This window comes from Stenella coeruleoalba (assembly GCF_951394435.1).
Source record: "Stenella coeruleoalba genome assembly, chromosome: 7".
Lineage (NCBI taxonomy): Eukaryota > Metazoa > Chordata > Mammalia > Artiodactyla > Delphinidae > Stenella > Stenella coeruleoalba.
In genome coordinates, this window is record NC_137153.1 from 36,325,539 (window position 1) to 36,346,449 (window position 20,911).

A 20,911-nucleotide genomic window follows, 5' to 3' on the forward strand; every position below is an offset into this window, starting at 1 on the left:
GGGCCGTGCCTCTGCAGGCTTTCTGATTAAATAGGGAAATACAGAATGCTTGATAAGTAGAAAGAGTCTTGCTTGATTTGTAAGACAGCTGGGAGCCTTGAGACTTTGATCTACAGACAAGGGAATTGCCCTTTTCACAGGCCATCAAGTACCTGACGGAGTTTGTGGAGGACAATGACATTTTAGCGGTGGTCAGCATTGTATCTTGGCCACAGAGAAGCTCTCTCTGGCTCTCCATGAGATCTCTGCTGGTTTTAAATTGCTGCAAGGTATAATGGGGTCTTTTCGAGTTTTCATAGCTCCGAAGCATGACATTACTGACATATAAAAAGGCTCCGGGCTTCCCTGGTGGCGCAGTGGTTGAGAGTCCGCCTGCCGATGCAGGGGACGCGGGTTCGTGCCCAGGTCCAGGAAGATCCCACATGCCGCGGAGCAGCTGGGCCCGTGAGCCATGGCCACTGAGCCTGCGTGTCCGGAGCCTGTGCTCCGCAACGGGAGAGGCCACAACAGTGAGAGGCCCGCGTACCGCCAAAAAAAAAAAGAAAAAAGAAAAAAGAAAAAAGGCTCCGGAAGGATGACTATCAAAGCTGAAGGGCTGTGTTTGTATGAGTACCCAAACAAACCCGCCAGGGAGATATATGGTGAGAGACAAACTTGGAATCTGAGGCAAAGATAAACAAGCCAGTTTCAGCGACAGAGCCCAATTACCGCCGGGGCTCCTAGGAAATGTTCTCTGAGGAGTTGTCACTGGCACAAACCCTCTGAGGAGAGAGAGGCTGTGGAAAAAGAGCCTGAGTGAGATGCTACGTGCAGGTTCCACTTAGCCGCCTCGCTCGGCCCAGCTCCCGTTGCCCCAAGTGAAATGGATCTGCTCTTTCCTGGAGGCTCCAGTGGGAGGCATGCTCAGATCTGGGGTCCCTGGCTCTTCCTTGGTGAAGGGAGGTATGTGTAGTGCTGGCCTTGGGGCCCAGGGCGTGTGTGGAAGGTTCCCAGTGCGAGATACCCAGGCCCAGCCCGGGAGCTTTGAGGAAGGGGAATGTGGAAGCTGCCAGCCCCTCTCTGCCCCCAGGCGTACACATCCCTTAGCTGCAGGACCCTGGACAGACCTGCATCATGTCAATGACCCGTATTGTGCCACTGATGAGTTGAGGGCCCTGAGATTTCATTTTTCTACCCTTATTTGATTCAAATGTTGTCCAAAGTCAGTTGGATCTTAAAAAATAACTGGCGGAAATGTTGTTTGCTCTTAATGTGGATGGTGGATGGCCAGCCTGCCCTTCCTGGGGTGGGCCTGGGGTAGGGGGCAGGTGGGAGGGCAGTCAGGTCTGCAGTGGCCAGGGAAGGCTCTTGTCAGTGCGGAGCTGAACCAGGCCGTGGGTGCCCAGGGATGGAGAGCAAAGAGCGCTCAGGGCTCTACACAATTCCTTTCTATTTGCAAACAGTTATGGAAACACATATGCAAGCTGGTTGCTGCCCTGAGGGTTTGGGCAGGTAGTCCAACCATCCCCTGGGTCCTGGTGCCTGGGCACCTCAGTTTTATAGCATCTGGAAGGCAAATTGTTTGGAGCAGGCTGTGGACACTGCTGATGCGGGTACATTATTTTTTGTTGGATTCAAGCCCTCCTTTGCTTGCTGAGAAAATTTGTTCTGGATGAGTATTGGCAACAATACGTCATTCTGGTTATTTTCGATGACTCCAGGCTCCCATCACAGATCTCTGGGTGCCCTTGGTATACAATCATCTATTCAGGCTCTGGGTCAAGTGTCAGCTCCTTAAGGGGAGAACTTCTCTGACCAGTCTTCCTAAAAAACAAACAAACAAAAATCAAACAATATAAAATGACCCATCCTGGCCTACTTCATTCATACCACCTTAACTCTATCTGGAAATATTTATTTCTTTGCTTGTTGATTATCTCTGTCCCATTAGACATGAGCTCCATGAGAGCAGAAACCTTGTTTGTATGGTCACTGCTCTATCCTTGGCATCTAAAACTATGCCTGAAATATAGCAGGTGCTTAAAAAAAATTGTGGAATGAATGAATGTGCTTTGAAATGTACACAGGATTTGTTTTTTATCAGGTCGGTAAGACATGTGGAAATGGCTGCCATTAAAGAAGAAGTCTGTACTCACAGATCCCTAGAAACTGGAGGCATAGCAGGGCCATGTGGGGGAGCACCAGGGTCCATCAGGAGGCAGAAAGAGAGGGTAAAGCATGGGCACAAGCCTTCATTGTGACTTTTGTGGGAAGGGATGGATGAGGTAGGGTGAACAGCTGAGCAGTCTCAAGATTGAATAGTTTGAATAATTTCTGTGCTCTGGGCTATAGGGGTGGTCCCTCCTTGTCTAGTATTTTGTGATTAGGGCAGAGGATATGGCCTCTAGGAGTGTAAAATCCAGATAGAGGAGGTGGTTTGGAGTGTGGGCTCGGGATGGGTTAGTTTGCATCTGAAAGATATGCAGGCAAGTTGTTTGCTGCCTGGAGGAATTAGCTAATCCTGGGAGGGGCAGTCCCTCACTGGGTCCCCAAAGCCCTGAGATGTCAAAGTATCATAAAATATAGACAACATAAAACAAGATTAATACAGAATGACTCTTTGACATGCATAGAAATGTAAAAGTTATGGGTACAGATGTTTAGACAAATGTGATAACCAAACACAGAGTGAGCTAAAACAACTGGAGCTATCATATTGGAGCTATCATTTATATTGGTCCTGAAATCAACATGTTCCCTCTGGGTGGTTTTGCCAATGGAATTGTCAGTGGGGAATGATCTTTTCTGACACCACCCCTCCAAAATTTTTTACTGGAGTATAACATACATACAGAGGAATGCATCCATCATAAGGTACAGCTCATGAATGTTCACAAAGTGAGCACACCCAGGAAACCAGCCCTCTTGTACCCTGTTCATTTCCAATGGCAACCACCATCCTGATGTCTAATAGCATTAGTTAGTTTTGCCTGTTTTTGTTTTTTTTTTTCTTTGTGGTACTCGGGCCTCTCACTGTTGTGGCCTCTCCCATTGCAGAGCACAGGCTCCAGACGCGCAGGCTCAGCGGCCATGGCTTATGGGCCTAGCCACTCCGCGGCATGTGGGATCTTCCCGGACCGGGGCACAAACCCGTGTCCCCTGCATCGGCAGGCGGACTCTCAACCACTGCGCCACCAGGGAAGTCCTTGCCTGTTTTTTACCTTCATAAAAAAGGATTCATATTATGCCTCACTTTTTTGTCTAATTATATTTGTGAAATTCATGAATATTATTGCCCATGTGGAAGATAGTCCATTCTCATTGCTGTACGGTATCCCATTGTAGGGATACACCACAATTTGGTTATCCATTCAAATGTAAGGGGCGTTCGGGAAACTTCCAGTTTGGGACTCTGGCCCCTCCACTGACTTTTTGCCCACTGGTGTGTCAGGCAGCAGTTCAGATTTTTTTTTTTTTTTTTGCGGTACGCGGGCCTCTCACTGTTGTGGCCTCTCCCGTTGCAGAGCACAGGCTCCGGACCCGCAGGCTCAGCAGCCATGGCTCACGGGCCCAGCCGCTCCGCGACACGCGGGATCCTCCCGGACCAAGGCACGAACCCGTGTCCCCTGCATCGGCAGGCGGACTCTCAACCACTGTGCCACCAGGGAAGCCCTAGCATTTCAGTTTTGACCAACAGAACTTACACTGGACAACTTGGTTCAAAAAGGTGGGTTTATTGGAACCATTCTAAGGAGCTCACAGAATAGAAGGAAGAGAGGGAAAAGTCAGGCTTTGAAAAGGATGTGAGTCAGGTCTCCCCCTACTAGGGGGGGATTTTGGTAGGGAGAGCTTGTGGATGACCTCTTTAGGTGGAATTGTTAGTTGCCCCACCTGCATAGAACAAAGTTTTCTACCTGCTGTGTGAACACTAGTGGCCTACAGGAATTTTATAGTGTCGCATGGAAAAAAAAAAAGAAGGCCCTGTGGCTAAGGCAGTTGAAAAAAGTGGTTAAAAAGGTTATGCTTCTCAGGACCTTTAATATAAGAGCGTATATTTTAACTTTCCAGGAGAGCAATAGTTCTCAAACTTGACTTTTTTCATGGCGCATCAACTTCTATCTTAAGGGACACTAGTGTTCCAAGTAAGACAGCCTTGGGATATGTTTATGCAGAGCAGAGTGTGAATGAATGGGGTAGTAGAAAATACAATTTGGGCTGAATTTTTAATGCAAAGAGGGATTTGGGTAAAGTTAGATAAAGTTCTCTAGAAAATAGAGAACTTTGAAAAGTGTTATAATAACAACATTATTTTGTGTGAGTTTTACAGTTTACAGAGTATCTTCAAGTACACTACTCCAGTCAAATCTGAGGTGGGAGTTAGTCCAGATTACAGAATTGATTATTGATGCAATGTGCTCTGAGAAAGCTGAGGGTCGGAGGGACAGAGGAGGACTCAGGCTCATGTGCAAAACTGAATCAAGCCGTCCTCTGACTCTCTTATAGTTGCCAATTTGAGACCGGGTTCTAGATCAGGATTGTAATTTAAGTCATGGGTGTGGGTGAGATCACCTGGGAGAATGTGGAGCAGAAGACCTAAGAGTAAGGCTTGGACAATACCCATGTATAAAGGTCACATGGATTCTCACAAAGAACATCTAGTGACATCTCAGGTAAACCAGGAAAATACTGAGATACAGAAGCCAAGGCAAGATAGAGTCTCAGAAGAAGGGACGGGTCAATAGTCTTGATGTTCAGACAAGTCAGGTGAGATCAAGGCTGGAGGACGACCCTGGGTTTATTGCCACAGTGGCCATGGTCACATGTCAGTACACCACTCAAATCCCCCTGCCAGGGAGGACCTGGCCCAAGGAGTGCAGTTTCTGACAGCCTCTAGCTGTGGTGCCCTAAGGATCTGCCTCAGCATTTGAACAAGGCCTGTTCCTCCAGGGCAGCCCTCAACCAGTGGCTGACCAGAGTGGTAGTGCTAGGGCTCAGACTCCCCGAAGCCCAGTGTCCTTCCTACCCTCTCCCCTTCCTGCCCTCTCTTCTTTACAGGTGCCAGATCCACATCAAAGCGTGGTAGGGGGCTCTCCCTGCCTGCTCCTTCCCCCGCCTCCTTTATCTTTCACAGGTGTTAGCCCCAATGAAGCACCTCTAACTCTATCTCAGAGTCTGCTTCTAGAAGTACCTGAATTGACACAGTGGCCGTTGGTGACTTCAGTGAGAGATGTTTAGATAGAATTATGAGTCTGGAAGCCAGACTAGGGTGAATTAATATTGAGTAGAAACTGATAAAATGGAACCAGAGTGTATAAACAATTTTAGGAGGTTTGGATGGTCCAAATGCTTTAGGCCATTCGAGGACAGAAACTTTTTGTAAGTATCCTGTAGTCCTCAGAAGAGGTGAGAACCATATGAAAGAAAATCAAAGTAATAAGGATGAATCATTTTCTCTTTTGTAGGTACATCTTTCTCAAAGCTGTATTTTTTTTCTTGATGTCTTTGCATAAAGGACCACCCAAAGAAAAGCAAGTTGATTAACATTGTCTCCTCTTTTCCATTTATTGGAAAGTCTTCAATTCCTCACTTTCTTTACCACCCTTATCAGATGATACAAAAACTGTTCAAAAGCCCTTTAGGATATGAAAGAATCAATAAGGTGCTGAAATCAGCACTTTTCAGAAAAAGATAAATTTAGGGTTTTTTTTTTTTCCCCCGACAGAAGCTAACAAAAGGAAATTCTGGGATGCACTTCAGATAGAGGGAAAAAGGGATGGACGGTCAAAGAAGCAATAAGGATTGATGAACAAAGAAAATAAAAATATGGGCATAAATGTAAACAGAATTACCTGTATCAAACCCAAACAATATTAATGTTCTGTGGGGTTTTTAAAGAGATAAAACATAATAAAAAGAGCACACTATCTGGGAAGGGAGACTCAGAGTTAAAATTATCTAAGGTCCATGGATTTAAGGAGGAGGATAAAAATATTGATTACCCACAGATTTGGTCTGTTTAGTATGCATGCTAAAATGTTTAGGGAAACAAAATAAGGGAAGTAGCGTGTTCAGCTTTTACCCAAGGAGAGATAAAAACAGAAATGATAAAAATACTGCACTGGGGCTTCCCTGGTGGCACAGTGGTTGAGAGTCCGCCTGCCGATGCAGGGGACACGGGTTCGTGCCCCGGTCCGGGAAGATCCCACATGCTGCAGAGCAGCTGGGCCCGTGAGCCGTGGCCGCTGAGCCTGTGCATCCGGAGCCTGTGCTCCGCAACGGGAGAGGCCACAGCAGTAAGAGGCCGGGGTATTGCAAAAAAAAACCCCCAAAACTCCACTGTTTCCAAGGCTCAGGCAGGTCTCTTTCCTGGAGCGTACACTTGATATATGGACTCCTGGGCCTGAGGGGTGGCCAAGGGGTATGTATTCGGTGGAACTAGAAGTTATATGCACAGAGCTGGGATGTCCACACCACTGCATGTGAGGCCCCTCTCAGTGACTAATGGAGCCATGGGCAGGGAGAGAAGGAGGGTAGGCTGTAGGCTGGAGCCTCCACATGCAATGCTACCCAGGCCCCACAAGTGTTAGGAAAGGAAGGAAAGAAAGAAGGAAGGAAGGGAGGGAGGGGGGGAGGGAGGGAGGGAGGGAGGAAGGGAAGGAGGGAGGGAAGGAGGAAGGGACGGAGGGAGGGAGGGAAGGAGGGAGGGAGGGAGGGAGGGAGGAAGGAAGGAAGGGAGGGAGGAAGGCCATCTAAGAGTGGCAACTCTGAATACCACTCATCTTGACCTGGAATGGAACTGCAGGGTCAGCCATTGGTTAAGAGCCACGAGGGCAGAGGAGGGTCAGACACGGCCGACTCTGACTCCTAAGTGCAGGAGTATGAAATCCAGGCTCTCCGGCCTCAGGTTAGGATGCCTGTGGGTACAACTTAGCCTCCAGAGTCCCCAGCAAATTCAGATTGAAGTTACATCCACTGGATGCAGCCTGAAATCACATCCTTGCTTGGCTTCCTCCCTCTTCCCCCTCCCCTGGTGGCACTTCTTTAATACATCACATGCAGACCAAACCTGTCCCAGACCCACTTCTGGGGAACTGGACCTAGGCTGAGGAATCTCATGAGCAAAAGCATGGTGTGTGTGTGGTGTGTGTGTGTGTGGTGTGTGTACGTGCTGTGTGTGTGTGGTGTATGGTCTGTATAGTATATATATGTGTGTGGTATGTGTTACTAAGTCTGGCGTGTGAAGTGGGAGGAGATGGGCTTGGGGCAAAGTCAGCCCATCTGACACTGTTTGTTTCAAGGGTATTCTATATTCTCTCCATTCGATGCCCCAGAAGAGGTGACTGGGGAGAACTGTCCCACGTTCTCCCATTGCTACGTCTCTTCCCCTGCTCGTGATTCCTGCTCCCAGTCTCCCTTCTCTTTGCCTTTTTCCCCTGTGCCAGTTATTAAGCTCCCAATCCACGCAACTCTGCTCTGCTCTGTCCTGTGGGACCATCATAGGACTCTGACCCTCCCCTCTGTCAGTGGCGCCATTGGCTCTGCCAATAGGGGGCACTAGAGGGAGACTGCAGAGCTGCAGCCAGAAGCAGACCATGCTCCCTTCCTTGTTTTTAATTAAAAAGAATATTTTTTGGACATCTTTATTGCAGTATAATTGCTTTACAATGGTGTGTTAGTTTCTGCTTTATAAACATGTGAATCAGCTATACATATATCCCCATATCGCCTCCCTCTTGCATCTCCCTTCCACCCTCCCTATCCCACCCCTCTAGGTGTTCACAAATCGCCAAGCTGATCTCCCTGTGCTGTGCAGCTGCTTCCCACTAGCTATCTATTTTACATTTGGTAGTGTATATATGTCCATGCCACTCTCTCACTACATCCCAGCTTACCCTTCCCCCTCCCAATATCCTCAAGTCCATTCTCTACATCTGCATCTTTATTCCTGTCCTGCCCCTAGGTTTTTCAGAACCTTTTTTTTTTTTAAGATTCCATATATATGTGTCAGCATACAGTATTTGTTTCTCTTTCCGACTTTCTTCACTCTGTATAACAGACTCTAGGTCCATCCACCTCACTACAAATAACTCAATTTCATTTCTTTTTATGGCTGAGTAATATTCCATTGTATATATGTGCCACATCTTCTTTATCCATTCATCTGTCAATGGACACTTAGGTTGCTTCCATGTCCTGACTATTGTAAATAGAGCTGCAATGAACATCGTGGTACATAACTCTTTTTGCACTATGTTTTTCTCAGGGTATAGGCCCAGTAGTGGGATTGCTGGGTAGTATGGTAGTTCTATTTTTAGGTTTTTAAGGAACCTCCATACTGTTCTCCATAGTGGCTGTATCAATTTACATTCCCACCAACAGTGCAAGAGGCTTCTCTTTTCTCCACACCCTCTCCAGCATTTATTGTTTGTAGATTTTTTGATGATGGCCAATCTGATGGGTGTGAGGTGATACCTCATTGTAGTTTTGATTTGCATTTCTCTAATGATTAGTGATGTTGAGCATCCTTTCCTGTGTTTGTTGGCACTCTGTATATCTTCTTTGGAGAAATGTCTATTTAGGTCTTCTGACCATTTTTGGATTGGGTTGTTTGTTTTTTGGATATTGAGCTGCCTGAGCTGCCTGTAAATTTTAGAGATTAATTCTTTGTCAGTTGCTTCATTTGCAAATATTTTCTCCCATTTTGAGGGTTGTCTTTTCATCTTGTTTATGGTTTCCTTTGCTGTGCAAAAGCTTTTCAGTTTCATTAGGTTCCATTTGTTTATTTTTGGTTTTATTTCCATTACTCTAGGAGGTGGGTCAAAAAGGATCTTGCTGTGATTTATGTCATAGAGTGTTCTGCCTATGTTTTCCTCTAAGAGTTTTATAGTGTCTGGCCTTACATTTAGGTCTCTAATCCATTTTGAGTTTGTTTTTGTGTATGGTGTTAGGGAGTGTTCTAATTTAATTCTTTTACATGTAGCTGTCCAGTTTTCCCAGCACCACTTACTGAAGAAGCTGGCTTTTCTCCATTGTATATTCTTGCCTCCTTTATCAAACATACCATGTGTGCATGGGTTTATCTCTGGGCTTTCTATCCTGTTCCAGTGATCTGTATTTCTGTTTTTGTGCCAGTACAATAGTGTCTTGATTACTGTAGCTTTGTAGTATAGTCTGCAGTCTGGGAGCCTGATTCCTCCAACTCTGTTGTTCTTACTCAGGATTGCTTTGGCTATTCGGGGTCTTTTGTGTTTCCATACACATTGTAAAATTTTTTTGTTCTAGTTCTGTGAAAAATGCCATTGGTAGTTTGATAGGGATTGCATTGAATCTGTAGATTGCTTTGGGGAGTATAGTCATTTTCACAATGTTGATTCTTCCAATGCAAGAACATGGTATATCTCTCCATCTGTTTGTGTCAACTTTGATTTCTTTCATCAGTGTCTTATAGTTTTCTGCATACAGGTCTTTTGTCTCCTTACGTAGGTTTATTCCTAGGTATTTTATTCTTTTTGTTGCAGTGGTAAATGGGAGTGCTTCCTTAATATCTCTTTCAGATTTTTCAGCATTATTGTATAGGAATGGAAGAGTGCATTAATTTTGTACCCTGCTACTTTACCTAATTCATTGATTAGCTCTAGTAGTTTTCTGGTAGCATCTTTAGGATTCTCTACGTATAGTATCATGTCATCTGCAATCAGTGACAGCTTTACTTCTTCTTTTCTGATTTGGATTCCTTTCATTTCCTTTTCTTCTCTGATTGCTGTGGCTAAAACTTCCAAAACTATGTTGAATTATAGTGGTGAGAGTGGACAACCTTTTCTTGTTCCTGATCTTAGAGGAAATGGTTTCATTTTTTCACCATTGAGAATGATGTTGGTTGTGGGTTTGTCATTTATGGCCTTTATTATGTTGAGGTAAGTTCCCTCTATGCCTACTTTCTTGAGGGTTTTTATCATAAATGGTTGTTGAATATTGTCAAAAGCTTTTCCTGCCTCTATTGAGATGATCATATGGTTTTTCTCCTTCAGTTTGTTAATATGGTTTATCACGTTGATCGATTTGCGTATATTGAAGAATCCTTGCATTCGTGGGATAAACCCCACTTGATCAGGGTGTATGATCTTTTTAATGTGCTGTTGGATTATTTTGCTAGTATTTTGTTGAGGATTTGTGCATCTATGTTCATCAGTGATATTGGCCTGTAGTTTTCTTTCCTTGCAACATCTTTGTCTGGTTTTGGTATCAGGGTGATGGTGGTCTCGTAGAATGAGTTTGGGAGTGTTCCTCCCTCTGCTATATTTTGGAAGATTTTGAGAAGGATAGGTGTTAGTGCTTCTCTAACTGTTTGATAGAATTCGCCTGTGAAGCCATCTGGTCCTGGGTTTTTGTTTGTTGGAAGATTTTTAATCACAGTCTCTATTTCAGTGCTTGTGATTGGTCTGTTGATATTTTCTATTTCTTCCTAGTTCAGTCTCGGTAGTTTGTGCTTTTCTAAGAATTTGTCCATTTCTTCCAGGTTGTCCATTTTATTGGCATATAGTTGCTTGTAGTAATCTCTCATGATCCTTTGTATTTCTGCAGTGTCAGTTGTTACTTCTACTTTTTCATTTCTTTTTTTTTAATATAAATTTATTTATTTTTGGCTGTGTTGGGTCTTCGTTTCTGTGCGAGGGCTTTCTCTAGTTGTGGCAAGTGGGGACCACTCTTCATCGCGTTTCGCGGGTCTCTCACTGTCGCAGCCTCTCTTGTTGCGGAGCACGGGCTCCTGACGCGCAGGCTCGGTAGTTGTGGCTACGGGCTTAGTTGCTCCACGGCATGTGGGATCTTCCCAGACCAGGGCTCGAACCTGTGTCCCCTGCATTGGTAGGCAGATTCTCAACGACTGCACCACCAGGGAAGCCCCTCTTTTTTCATTTCTAATTCTATTGATTTCAGTCTTCTCCCTTTTTTTCTTGATGAGTGTGGCTAATGGTTTACCATTTTTTTAATCTTCTCAAAGAACCAGCTTTTAGTTTTATTGATCTTTGTTATTGTTTCCTTCATTTGTTTTTCTGATCTGATCTTTATGATTTCTTTCCTTCTGCTAACTTTGGGTTTTTTTTGTTCTTCTTTCTGTAATTGTTTTAGGTGTAAGGTTAGGTTGTTTATTTGAGATGTTTCTTGTTTTTGGAGGTAGGATTTTATTGCTATAAACTTCCCTCTTAGAACTGCTTTTGCTGCATTCCATAGGTTTTGGGTCATCGTGTTTTCATTGTCATTTGTTTGTAGGTATTTTTGATTTCCTCTTTGATTTCTTCAGTGATCTCCTGGTTGTTTACTAGTGTATTACATAATAGTTCAATTATTACATAATAGTTCAGTTCACAGAAATAAAAAGCAGAGATTCACTTGAGCAAATGGTAATCAGATGGTCCCTGTTTACCATCTCCAGTGTCTGCCCATCTTACCTAGGTCATAGAAAGGCCAGTGGGGAGGAATCACCCCTAAGTCCTAGACAGGAAATGGGGGCTAGGGACTCTTGTGGTGCCAGTGTGGGTCCTGGAAAGGGAGCAGGTGCTGTGGGTCATTCCATCCCTGATAGGAAGGTCAGGGCTTTCTGCAGTGGTGGAGAAACTGACTGGGGGCCGCATGGGGAGTGGGGGAGGACTGCCTGACTCCAAATTGCCTCTGCTACTCATAAGCTGTGTGATCTTCTGTGCCTCAGTTTCTTCCTTCATAATAATAGATAACAATACTTAATAATACCTATCCGGAAGGGTTGTTGGGCAGTCAAATGAGAATAACCACTTGAAGTGTTTAACAAATGACATAGTAAGCGCTCAATAAATGTGAGCCAAAGTCCTCAGAACATTTATTCCCCAGCCCAAGCACCCTTAGCCTGCTTAACAGAGGAAATGTGCGGTTTACCACCACCGGGGTCCCCTTGTGCTTCAACAGGCTCTTGGAAGCAGTGTGAAAAATGGATTAGGGAGGGAGGAGGAGCGAGACTAGGAATCCGGGGAGAAGTCTGCAGGCATCCAGATGGGAGGTGGAGGGGCGGGACCTCGGGCCCTTGGCAGTTTGAGTCGTTATTTTGGAGAAATAATCTCTGGGACTTGATAACAGGCTGGGAAAGGACCCTTGGCCAAGCACCAGGCTTGGATGGCGGGAGGAAGATGGAAGGTAGGGAGGGCAGGTGCAGGGATGATTTTGGGCGGGGGTGTGCGACACGTGCGGTTTGGGACAAGCAGCAGGCCCAGAGGAGGCGGGGAGTGCAGGGATGGAGTTAGGGCAGGAGGTGGAGTATTTTTGCACGTTGGGGGCCTGCTTCCTGGAGCAGCTGGCTCTGGCCTAGGTACTGTGCAAGTAGGTGCTAGGCCCGATTTCCTCCCCGGACCTTCGGCTTCGCAGCTGTCGGGTGTCCGGACGAGCTGCCCAGGGGCACTCGCAGGTACCGAGCTTGGGACCCGCCAGGAGGAGTTCCATCTAGCCGCTGGCTTCCTTCCTCCCTCCCTCCGCACCTCACCGTCCTCAGTCAGAGCTCCTATTCCGCCCACCTCCCTGGCGCCTCCGCCCTCCTGCTTCGCTTGACCTCAGTTAGACGCGCTGGGGATCAATCTGAGGCTGATTTTTCAGCCGGCCGCCAGCCAGACCGCAGAAACCGTCGCCCTTCACACCCGGTGGTCGCGCGCCCTCCGCGGCCAGGGCGGGACGCGCGCGGGCTTTGGGGAGGGGCCCCTCTCGGCTGGATCCCCCAGCCCCGGCACGGCCGGCAGAGGGTCTAGCCTTTCACAGCCCGCAGAGTGCTGACCCCGCCGACCAGAGCGGTGTCTGCGTGCTGGGCGATCGCGGGCTGCGAGCAGCTGTGGCGTGTGCGCGCGGGGGGAATTCAGGCCGCCGCCAGCCCACGTCCCTCGCCCCTCTCTGTCCCCGGCGAGGTCGCAAGCTCCCGCCTGGTCCCCCAGACCAGGGTTGGGGATTATCAAGCGCTCCCTGCACCCGAAGCTCGAGGGTAAGCAGGACCCCACAAAGGGCCGCCCGTCCGCCTTCCTTGCCTCACTTTTCGCGGTGGACGAGACCCCGGGGCGCGGTGGAGATCGGCCACCCATCGTTTCCTGCGCACAGAGGGGCTCGGGGACTTTCCTGAGGCTTGCGGCTAGTGGAACATCACGCGCCCTCGAGGCGCAAGTCCCTGCAGTTTGCTTTCATGTTTTCCATCAATACAGCCAGAGCGTAATTTAATTAGCTTTCCTTCTTTTTTCCCTCCAAAGGAGAAAATAAACCTGATTCGGAGAAACAGATTGCCTCCCCTGCTTGGGGCCGGTGAATCCCCTCTCCCGTTTTGTGGCACTGCAGCGGGGGTTTCCAGCGACGATCCTCAGCGGCGGCGGGTGGCCTTCTGGAAACTCGCTGAGGAAAATTCACATGAGCTTTACTTGAAGCAATTTCTACATACACTGTCTAATATTTGCCTGCCGGGCGGGATGGGAAGGCGGAGCCGGGAGTAAGGTGGATTCCCCGACAGCGCTCCTGGGAAAGGGAGTGCAGGGCCGGGGAAAAGCGGGGGCGAGGGGCAAAGCAGGGTGCGCGCTCGCGCTTGGGTCCGCGGTTCTACCCCGCACCGCAAGCCACAGCGCGGCTCCACGTGCCCGACACCATCCCACAGAATAACAGGCGAGGGAGGAAAAGCCAATCAGCCTCCCGTTGCCCAGAGACGGAAATCTGCGAGGGGCTGCCAGTCCCCCGACACTCAGGACTTGCAGTCATTGACACCCGAGCTCTCAGTCTCCCCCTCCGCCCTTCCCCCCCCCCCGCCCCTCTTACATATTTTGGAGGTTAGGTTAGTCGTCAGAGCATTCTTATGTTTGGCAGTCCAAAGCTCCAACTTCTCTACTAGGCCCACGTTCCTGCTCATTTAGGGTTTTAAAGGCCAAGGGAGGAAGTGATGTTCTGGCCTTCCCATTCTTTCAGGTCTGGCCACCAACCCATCTCCAAATCATGCTTTACTCAGAGAGCACCCGTCATTTGTGCCTGGGTTCCTTAGTGGCTCTTGTTCTCTTACCCACATACCTTCCTAGGGGACACTCCAATCTTCCTGAGACCTGGCCGTCCTCCCCAACATCCCCCAGCACACTGCTGTGCCCTAGGGTGTCTTTTAGGACTATAGGAGCTGTTATGCCTTTCAGGGCAATGTGGCAGCTCTGGGCCATTTCAGGTGGTGAATGGCACCTCTGCAAGGGCCCCACTAACTGGTTGGTTTTCCCTTTTCATGGGAGGTCAGTGAATTGCTGCCTCTGGGGTTGACTTGCCCGGTGATAGGGCCTCTGCAGTGTCCCAAATATGACATTCAGAGCTCCTCTGCTGATGGCATTTCCCAATATGTGAAGCCGGAGGGTGAGGTATCTACTAAATAGGGAAATGGGGGAGTTAAGAGGTCTGAGATGTGGGTTTGATGTAGTGTTTGAGGAAAGTGGGGAAAGCTGATTGAGGAGGGGAAGCTATTAGGTTGCTGGGCAGGGCATTGTGGGCTCCACTGATAACTGGTGAGCAGGATACTTGGGGGCAGGGAGGGGTGGGTAAGGACTGACCTGGAAAAAACCTGGGGTTTTGCCAGGCAGTGCTGAAGGGAGGCCACTCAGGGCATTGTCACTGGGTCAGGAAGGCGGTGAGTACTGGCTGAGACAGTGAGACAGAGTTGACTGTTGGAAGCATAGTGAGGACGCTGGCAGATGGGCAGGGCAGGCAGACTCTGATCATGTAAAATCAGAAGTTCCCATGACCACATGTTGACATTTATGTTTTGAAAAATTAAGATATTTTGTTGTTTTTATCAATACTTTTATAATGGCTTTAGGAAAGACGAAAATATATATGAATTAGCTATTATGAGGCTTCTTTTGAAGTCCATCTTTCAGTCCAGAGGCATGCCTCACTTTACAAAAAATAAAGAAAAACCCAAAGTTAAAAGATATGGGGAGGGGGACAAAAACTCATGCTTGGCAAGAGGACTCACTGGAGTTTCCTTAGAGATGTATAGGAAATTCCAAGATTTCCTGTACATCCAAGATGCACACTTTCCCCCTTGCTTAAATATATAAACAATATAAATTGAGTTTCAGTTATTTCTTTCAATGAGAGGAAGGGGCCCAAAAAGACATCTGTAGAAAGAGGCATTCTTTTTTTTTTTTGCGGTACGTGGGCCTCTCACTGTTGTGGCCTCTCCCGTTGCGGAGCACAGGCTCCGGACGCGCAGGCTCAGCGGCCATGGCTCACGGGCCCAGCTGCTCCGCAGCATGTAGGATCTTCCCGGACCGGGGCACGAACCCACGTCCCCTGCATCAGCAGGGGGACTCCCAACCACTGCGCCACCAGGGAAGCCCTAAAGAGGCATTCTTGATTTTTAACTATGAGAGAAAGCAGTACAAAACCAAGAATGTCCACTGGGCATTATCCATGTCAGTGACATAAGGGCATCATGCTCATAGAAATAAAATTCGTCTTAAATTTGGAAATTTAGGGGATAAATATTACCACAAAAATTGTTAAACTACAGTAAAAATAAATAAAGTACTTTTGGTAAAGTTTAATCAGAGAAACAATTCTGTGTGGGGGTATTTTTATGGAAACATAACAACCACTTTGGGGCCTAAAAAAAGTACAGGATGGCTCCAGTGTGAGTTCAGTTGAATGTCCACTGGCTTCACGTGGGTTGGGGGCTCACTGGAGCGGTCAAGTGAGTCCTGTCCAGCAACAAAGTCTCAGACAAAACATTAACATATCACAATTATTGTGAAACTTTAAAAATAAAAATGGGTATCTATGCTGAATTCTAGACCTTCTGAACTAGAATCTTCTGGGGAGGGAACTGGGCACCTGTGTGTGGAAAAGCCTCTGCAGGTAGTTCTGACTTGCCACTTCAGGGCTGGGGACCACACAGACTTAGACTTCTGAAGGGAAGGTCAGTCTGAGTCTCTCCCCCTAGGGGCAGAGAGTAAACACCCAAGTGGCTGTTTTCATACTTAATACTCTGCAAGATCCTGTGAGGCAATGGTGTTCTTTCCACCTGCCACAAACACCACACGGAGCCAGCACTGGGGGAGGTGTGGAGACAGGGCAGTGCATGGGGCTGTCACCCAGGGCAAATGCAGTGTCACCAGTGCCAAGACCTGTTCCTCAGCTTGCGAACCTTCCCTTTAAGGCCCTCCAGAAGCGCTGGGTGGAGGATGCTTTGCAAAAGAAGGTGGTGACAGAACTGGGAAACAAGATCACATCAGTGATGATTAAATGAGAATTAGGTGAGGAGCCTAAAAAGTGCTCTGCACTCTGGGCTCTTTGAAGGCAGATGCATCTTATAGGATCTTATAGGTTTACTGACATCCTTGGTGGGTTCTAGACCCACTGTTAACTGGGTTTATGACATAGTGACCGTGGAGCTCTATTGCCTCATATGTGAAAAATGACCTTTGAGGCCAACAGTGAACCCATTCTTTTCGATTTTATAGACTAGTAAATGTCAAAACTTGGGAACTGACATACGGTTATCAATTTTTATATCAAGTAAGGACAATGAAATAGGCGAAAAACTATGATATGCTATCATTTCATAAAAGATGACTATTTTATATCATAAAGGAAGGATAACTTCAGAATCTTAAAACTGCACATTCAACTTTAAAAACAACCCTATACTGTCCTTGGCTTTCTCATTTTCTATGGATGAAAAGTTTATCACCAACTCATCTCTGCAAACTAAGGCTCTTTCACCTTGAACGCTTAGGGGCAGCTGCACTGCTTGCAGATAATGTTAATTTACTCTAAGAAGTGGTTTCAGGGCTTGAAGGGAACTCTGAAGAGTTCAAGTGCAACGGTCTCACAGAATCTTGCCTCAGTTTCCAATATTGATAATTATGTTTTGAGTGCTAGCAGCCAGAAACTCTATTGTTGCTTTGAAGAGGAGTAAAAAATACAGATTGTGGCAAATAGAATCATGGAAACTTGAAGTTGGAAGATTTTTTAGCAATGATCTCATCCCTGTCGTTTTCAAACTAATGTTCCATGGAGCCACAGTGGTGTGCTTGAATCAACAGACCTCCATTTTAATTGTTATAAATAATTGAGCCTCTAATTATGGTAGAGTTTGTTTGCTTAAAAAAATGAACACTAATGATCCAGTCCATCTCAAATTTAAAGGGGAAACTGATGCTGAAAGAAACCCTGGGATTTGCCTGTGGTCACCTTCTTAGTTGGGGGGAAAACTTGGTGGCATGACACTAGTGGAGTGGGGAAGGAAGGATTCTTATTACAGTGTCTGTTCTCACATTCATCAATAGTTGAACCAAATCTTCCCACTGTTCCACTGCAAGGAAGGTCAACCCTTACAGTTACCCTTCTGAAACGTTCTGACTGGCTCCTTTCTATACTGAACCTCATACTCTGCTTGGCAAACCATTCCTACATGATAATTATGACAAACATTTCACTGACATCTGTTGGAAACTAATTTTTAAACTCCAGATCTGTACTTCTGCTCCCATTTTGACCAGCACTGAGAAAAATCTAAAATTAAACAGCATTTAATTACATTTGAAGAGTATAGAGCTAATATTTGTATGAACATCATTTTATGTTTCTAAGGTCATGTGTATGTAAAAAAATTAAAAGGTACTTTATTTTATGAAAGATACACTTCGATTAAAATGACTGAACCCTACTGTCTGATGAAGATGCATCTACTTTCTTTCTGAGCTCCTCGTACAGCTGACCCCACAGCAGTCTAACAACATTTATATGTCAAGTCTATCACACACTGCACAGCACATTCATTTTGTAGCAAGATCCTGGTGGTGAAATGTAGCATCTAATAAGTCTGGACACAATTCAGCTGCGAGCAGCCAAAAAAAAAAAAAAAAAAAAAAAGACTAAGTCTATATAACCTAAAACAGAGAATTTTTGAACTGTGGTTCCCTGTCATTAGTGGGTCATGAAATCAACTTAGTGGGTTATGAAAGCATTAAAAAACATACATACACAAGAGCCAAAAGTGCAACAGAAGAGAAAATACCAAAATATGTTGCATGACTTAAGGGTAAATATTATTTCATAAACATTTTATTTCATTCATATATATGTATTAACACATGTACTGGGTCATGAAATAATATATATTTCACAGCTCTCAACACTGCCCTAGAGAAAAACATACTTGGCCATTCAGTCCCTTAAGAAAAGATTTTCTTTCTTTTTTTTCCCCATTTCTGAGCAATGGCTCCACACTGCGATGGCTGGATACTCCAAAGGCCCCCTCCCCTCAATACAGTAGCAATTCACAGTGATCTCTGAGCACCACCATTTCCTGGTTCACTGCTATTTTCTGGACATTTCCTCCCATCATAGCCCTGCCGGTTCAACTGAGGGAAAGTTGCCACAGTGTATCTGCGTGTGGGTCAGTAGAAGCCTCAGGTCCTGCTACCATGTGCCAGGCATGATGCCAGGGGCTTTACAGACCCGACTCTTTATACATATGGTTTCCTTTGTTTTACTGGTAGCAGTGCCTCACCTGTACATCTCGAGCTCCTAGCACAGCACCCATAGGGGCTGAGTGAATGTTTCCAAATAAGTGAATTCAACAACAAGCACATTCCATTGGTTATAAACTATATAAGTTAAGTTCAACAGAATATAAGAGTTTTAAATAAAATCAAATGTTTTCTCGTTGACTCATACTTAAAAAAGTGCAAAAGTACTATACAAAGCTTTATATAGTTGTACAAAAAGTTGATGCATTGGTGTTCTGTGGCTAATGATAATAATTGTATTACTTCAGCATCATGTATCATAAAGTTATACAACTTACTCCTTTGATTTTGAGTTTAAAAGCTTACTATTTTAATATACATCATGTATTCAGTACTAGTTATTACTTTTGTATAAATAATTTCTTAATAGCAGTACATGATACTGAGGGAAAATAAAACAGTTAAGAATTTTCCAAATGGTAGTAAGAAAGAAACTCATTAATATACATTTGATTTGGGGGCTGAGCATAATTTGGCCTATGACTTAATGGAATCTAGGAGAGTGAAACAAACCTTTTTTAAACTGGAAGGACGCTCATGTGGATCAAGTTCAAGCCCTTCATCTTTCATATTAGGAAATGGCTGCACACCAGCCAAAATGACTTATCTAAGGTCACATAATTATACAGTAAGAGAGATACCCCAGGTCTCCTGATAACAAACCCAGAATATTTTCCATTTCATAGAAGAGGTTTATACTATAATACAATCATATTTTTTTAAAAGATCAAATCAGCTATCAAGGAAAACCAATACATGATAACATTTTAGACTTAAAAAGAAAGCCCTAGAGCAAGAGTTTATTAAAAATATATGTTTACAACTGTGTAACATAATTAGTGTGCAATACAGTATTGTAAATATTGATGGCAGAAGTTCATTGGTTGTGGTAACTTATTTGTGTGTTTATGTATTACTCTTGGGTATTAGTTGTGCTTTCATCTGTATCACTGGAGTTAAATTTTTTCCACAAAAATTTCTCATTTGATTTCCAAAGAGGAGCTTCAAGACCCTCTTTCCTTTTGGAGGATGCAGCAGAAGGCACTTTTTCACACAGAGTCTCTATTACTGCCAAGTCGGTGAGTTTACTAAGACTCTCGTCATTCTGTTCATTCAAGATGTCCCAGAAATCTTTTGGTCTCTGTTTTGCTTTCTCCATGGGCCCTGAAAGAACTTTCTTTGGCAGTCGTGTGGGACTGTTCCCGTGACTTTTAAAGAGGTCATCAAGAATAGAGGTGTCACCAAGTAAGCTTACCACAGAAGTGTTTTCTAACACTGGATTTTCTATCTTTTTGTTTTCCACTTTGAAAAAGGGTCCATTTCTTGAAACACCCAATCCTGTGAGATCCTGTCGGTTTTTCATGGTATTTTCCAACTTTTCCAACTCATACGCTCCAGACTTACTGTTCAGGAAACAGGATGCTACAGTATCTTTGGATGCTTGGCTGTTTTTCCCATTGTTCGTCTCTTGGGTAGAGCTTACAGGTAATTTCTTAGTTTCCACATCATTACAAAGCACCTCTTCTCTATGGAAACTGTGATTTCGAAACTTAATTGATTTTTCTTTATATCTTTTTGGGCTGCAAATTTGAGACAATTTCTTGGTACAATTTTTAAATGCCAAAGTTACAGAATCTGACACCCTTTCTTTTATAAGAGACTCTCTTTTTTCAGACAGATTCCTGACTCTCTCTCCTTCCTCATTGGCAGATTTAATGAATTCTGAAGGGGAATCCACAAAAAATTCTTTTACCTCTGGATAGTGAGAAGTGTAAAAGTCTCTTAGCATTTTCTGTCGTTCTTCTGATGTGGCATTAGTTATATGTTTAGCAAATTCCTTTACAGAAGACAACTTAAAATAAGAAGCCATTTCTTCAAATTGTTTTCTGAAGATTTAACGAACAAAACCAGTGGTTATTTTTATTACATTTTATTTTTAAAGAGCTTGTCTTCAGTGTTATGCTATGTAGCAACAAAGCAATGCAATAGTATTCCTTTATCATATACTAGCTTAATTCCATAATGAACATGCATTTTGCACTTAGGAGAATGTGATCTCTTTCCTTACACTACTGAAAAAAATATTCTAGCTCATGAAATTACCAGCTTTTTAAGTTATTCTGACTTATACTATCAGGTATTTCCTGGGAATTGTGTGATCCCAGCATGCTGCTACTCCAGTCAGCCAATTTATGACTTACATGAGAATCATAACTTATATAATCTGTATTTGGAAATCTATATTGCATCCAAGATCCATGAAATAAAACTGTCAAAGAAGGGTCGTAATAAATAGAAAAGAGAAAATGCTGAAAAATTAAGACAGGAATTTTTTTCATCTATCTCTTCTCCTTCCACAAGTATCGATAAAATATAGA

The 20,911-nt window shown here is 44.9% G+C and overlaps 1 protein-coding gene across 2 annotated transcripts in view; it reads right to left on the reverse strand.

The window, feature by feature from the left end:
* Positions 1–1,702: 1,702 nt before the first annotated feature.
* Positions 1,703–20,911, reverse strand: part of ERCC6L2 (ERCC excision repair 6 like 2) — a 156,604-nt gene continuing 137,395 nt past the window's right edge. The window contains exon 19 of one of the 2 annotated variants that reach the window (XM_079927052.1): positions 1,703–1,803. In XM_079927052.1, the coding sequence (XP_079783178.1) occupies positions 1,743–1,803 (61 nt within the window). In that variant the 3' untranslated portion in view covers positions 1,703–1,742. Of the gene's footprint in view, positions 1,804–17,807; positions 20,420–20,911 lie in introns of those variants that run through there. The other variant, XM_079927051.1, reaches the window with a different exon arrangement.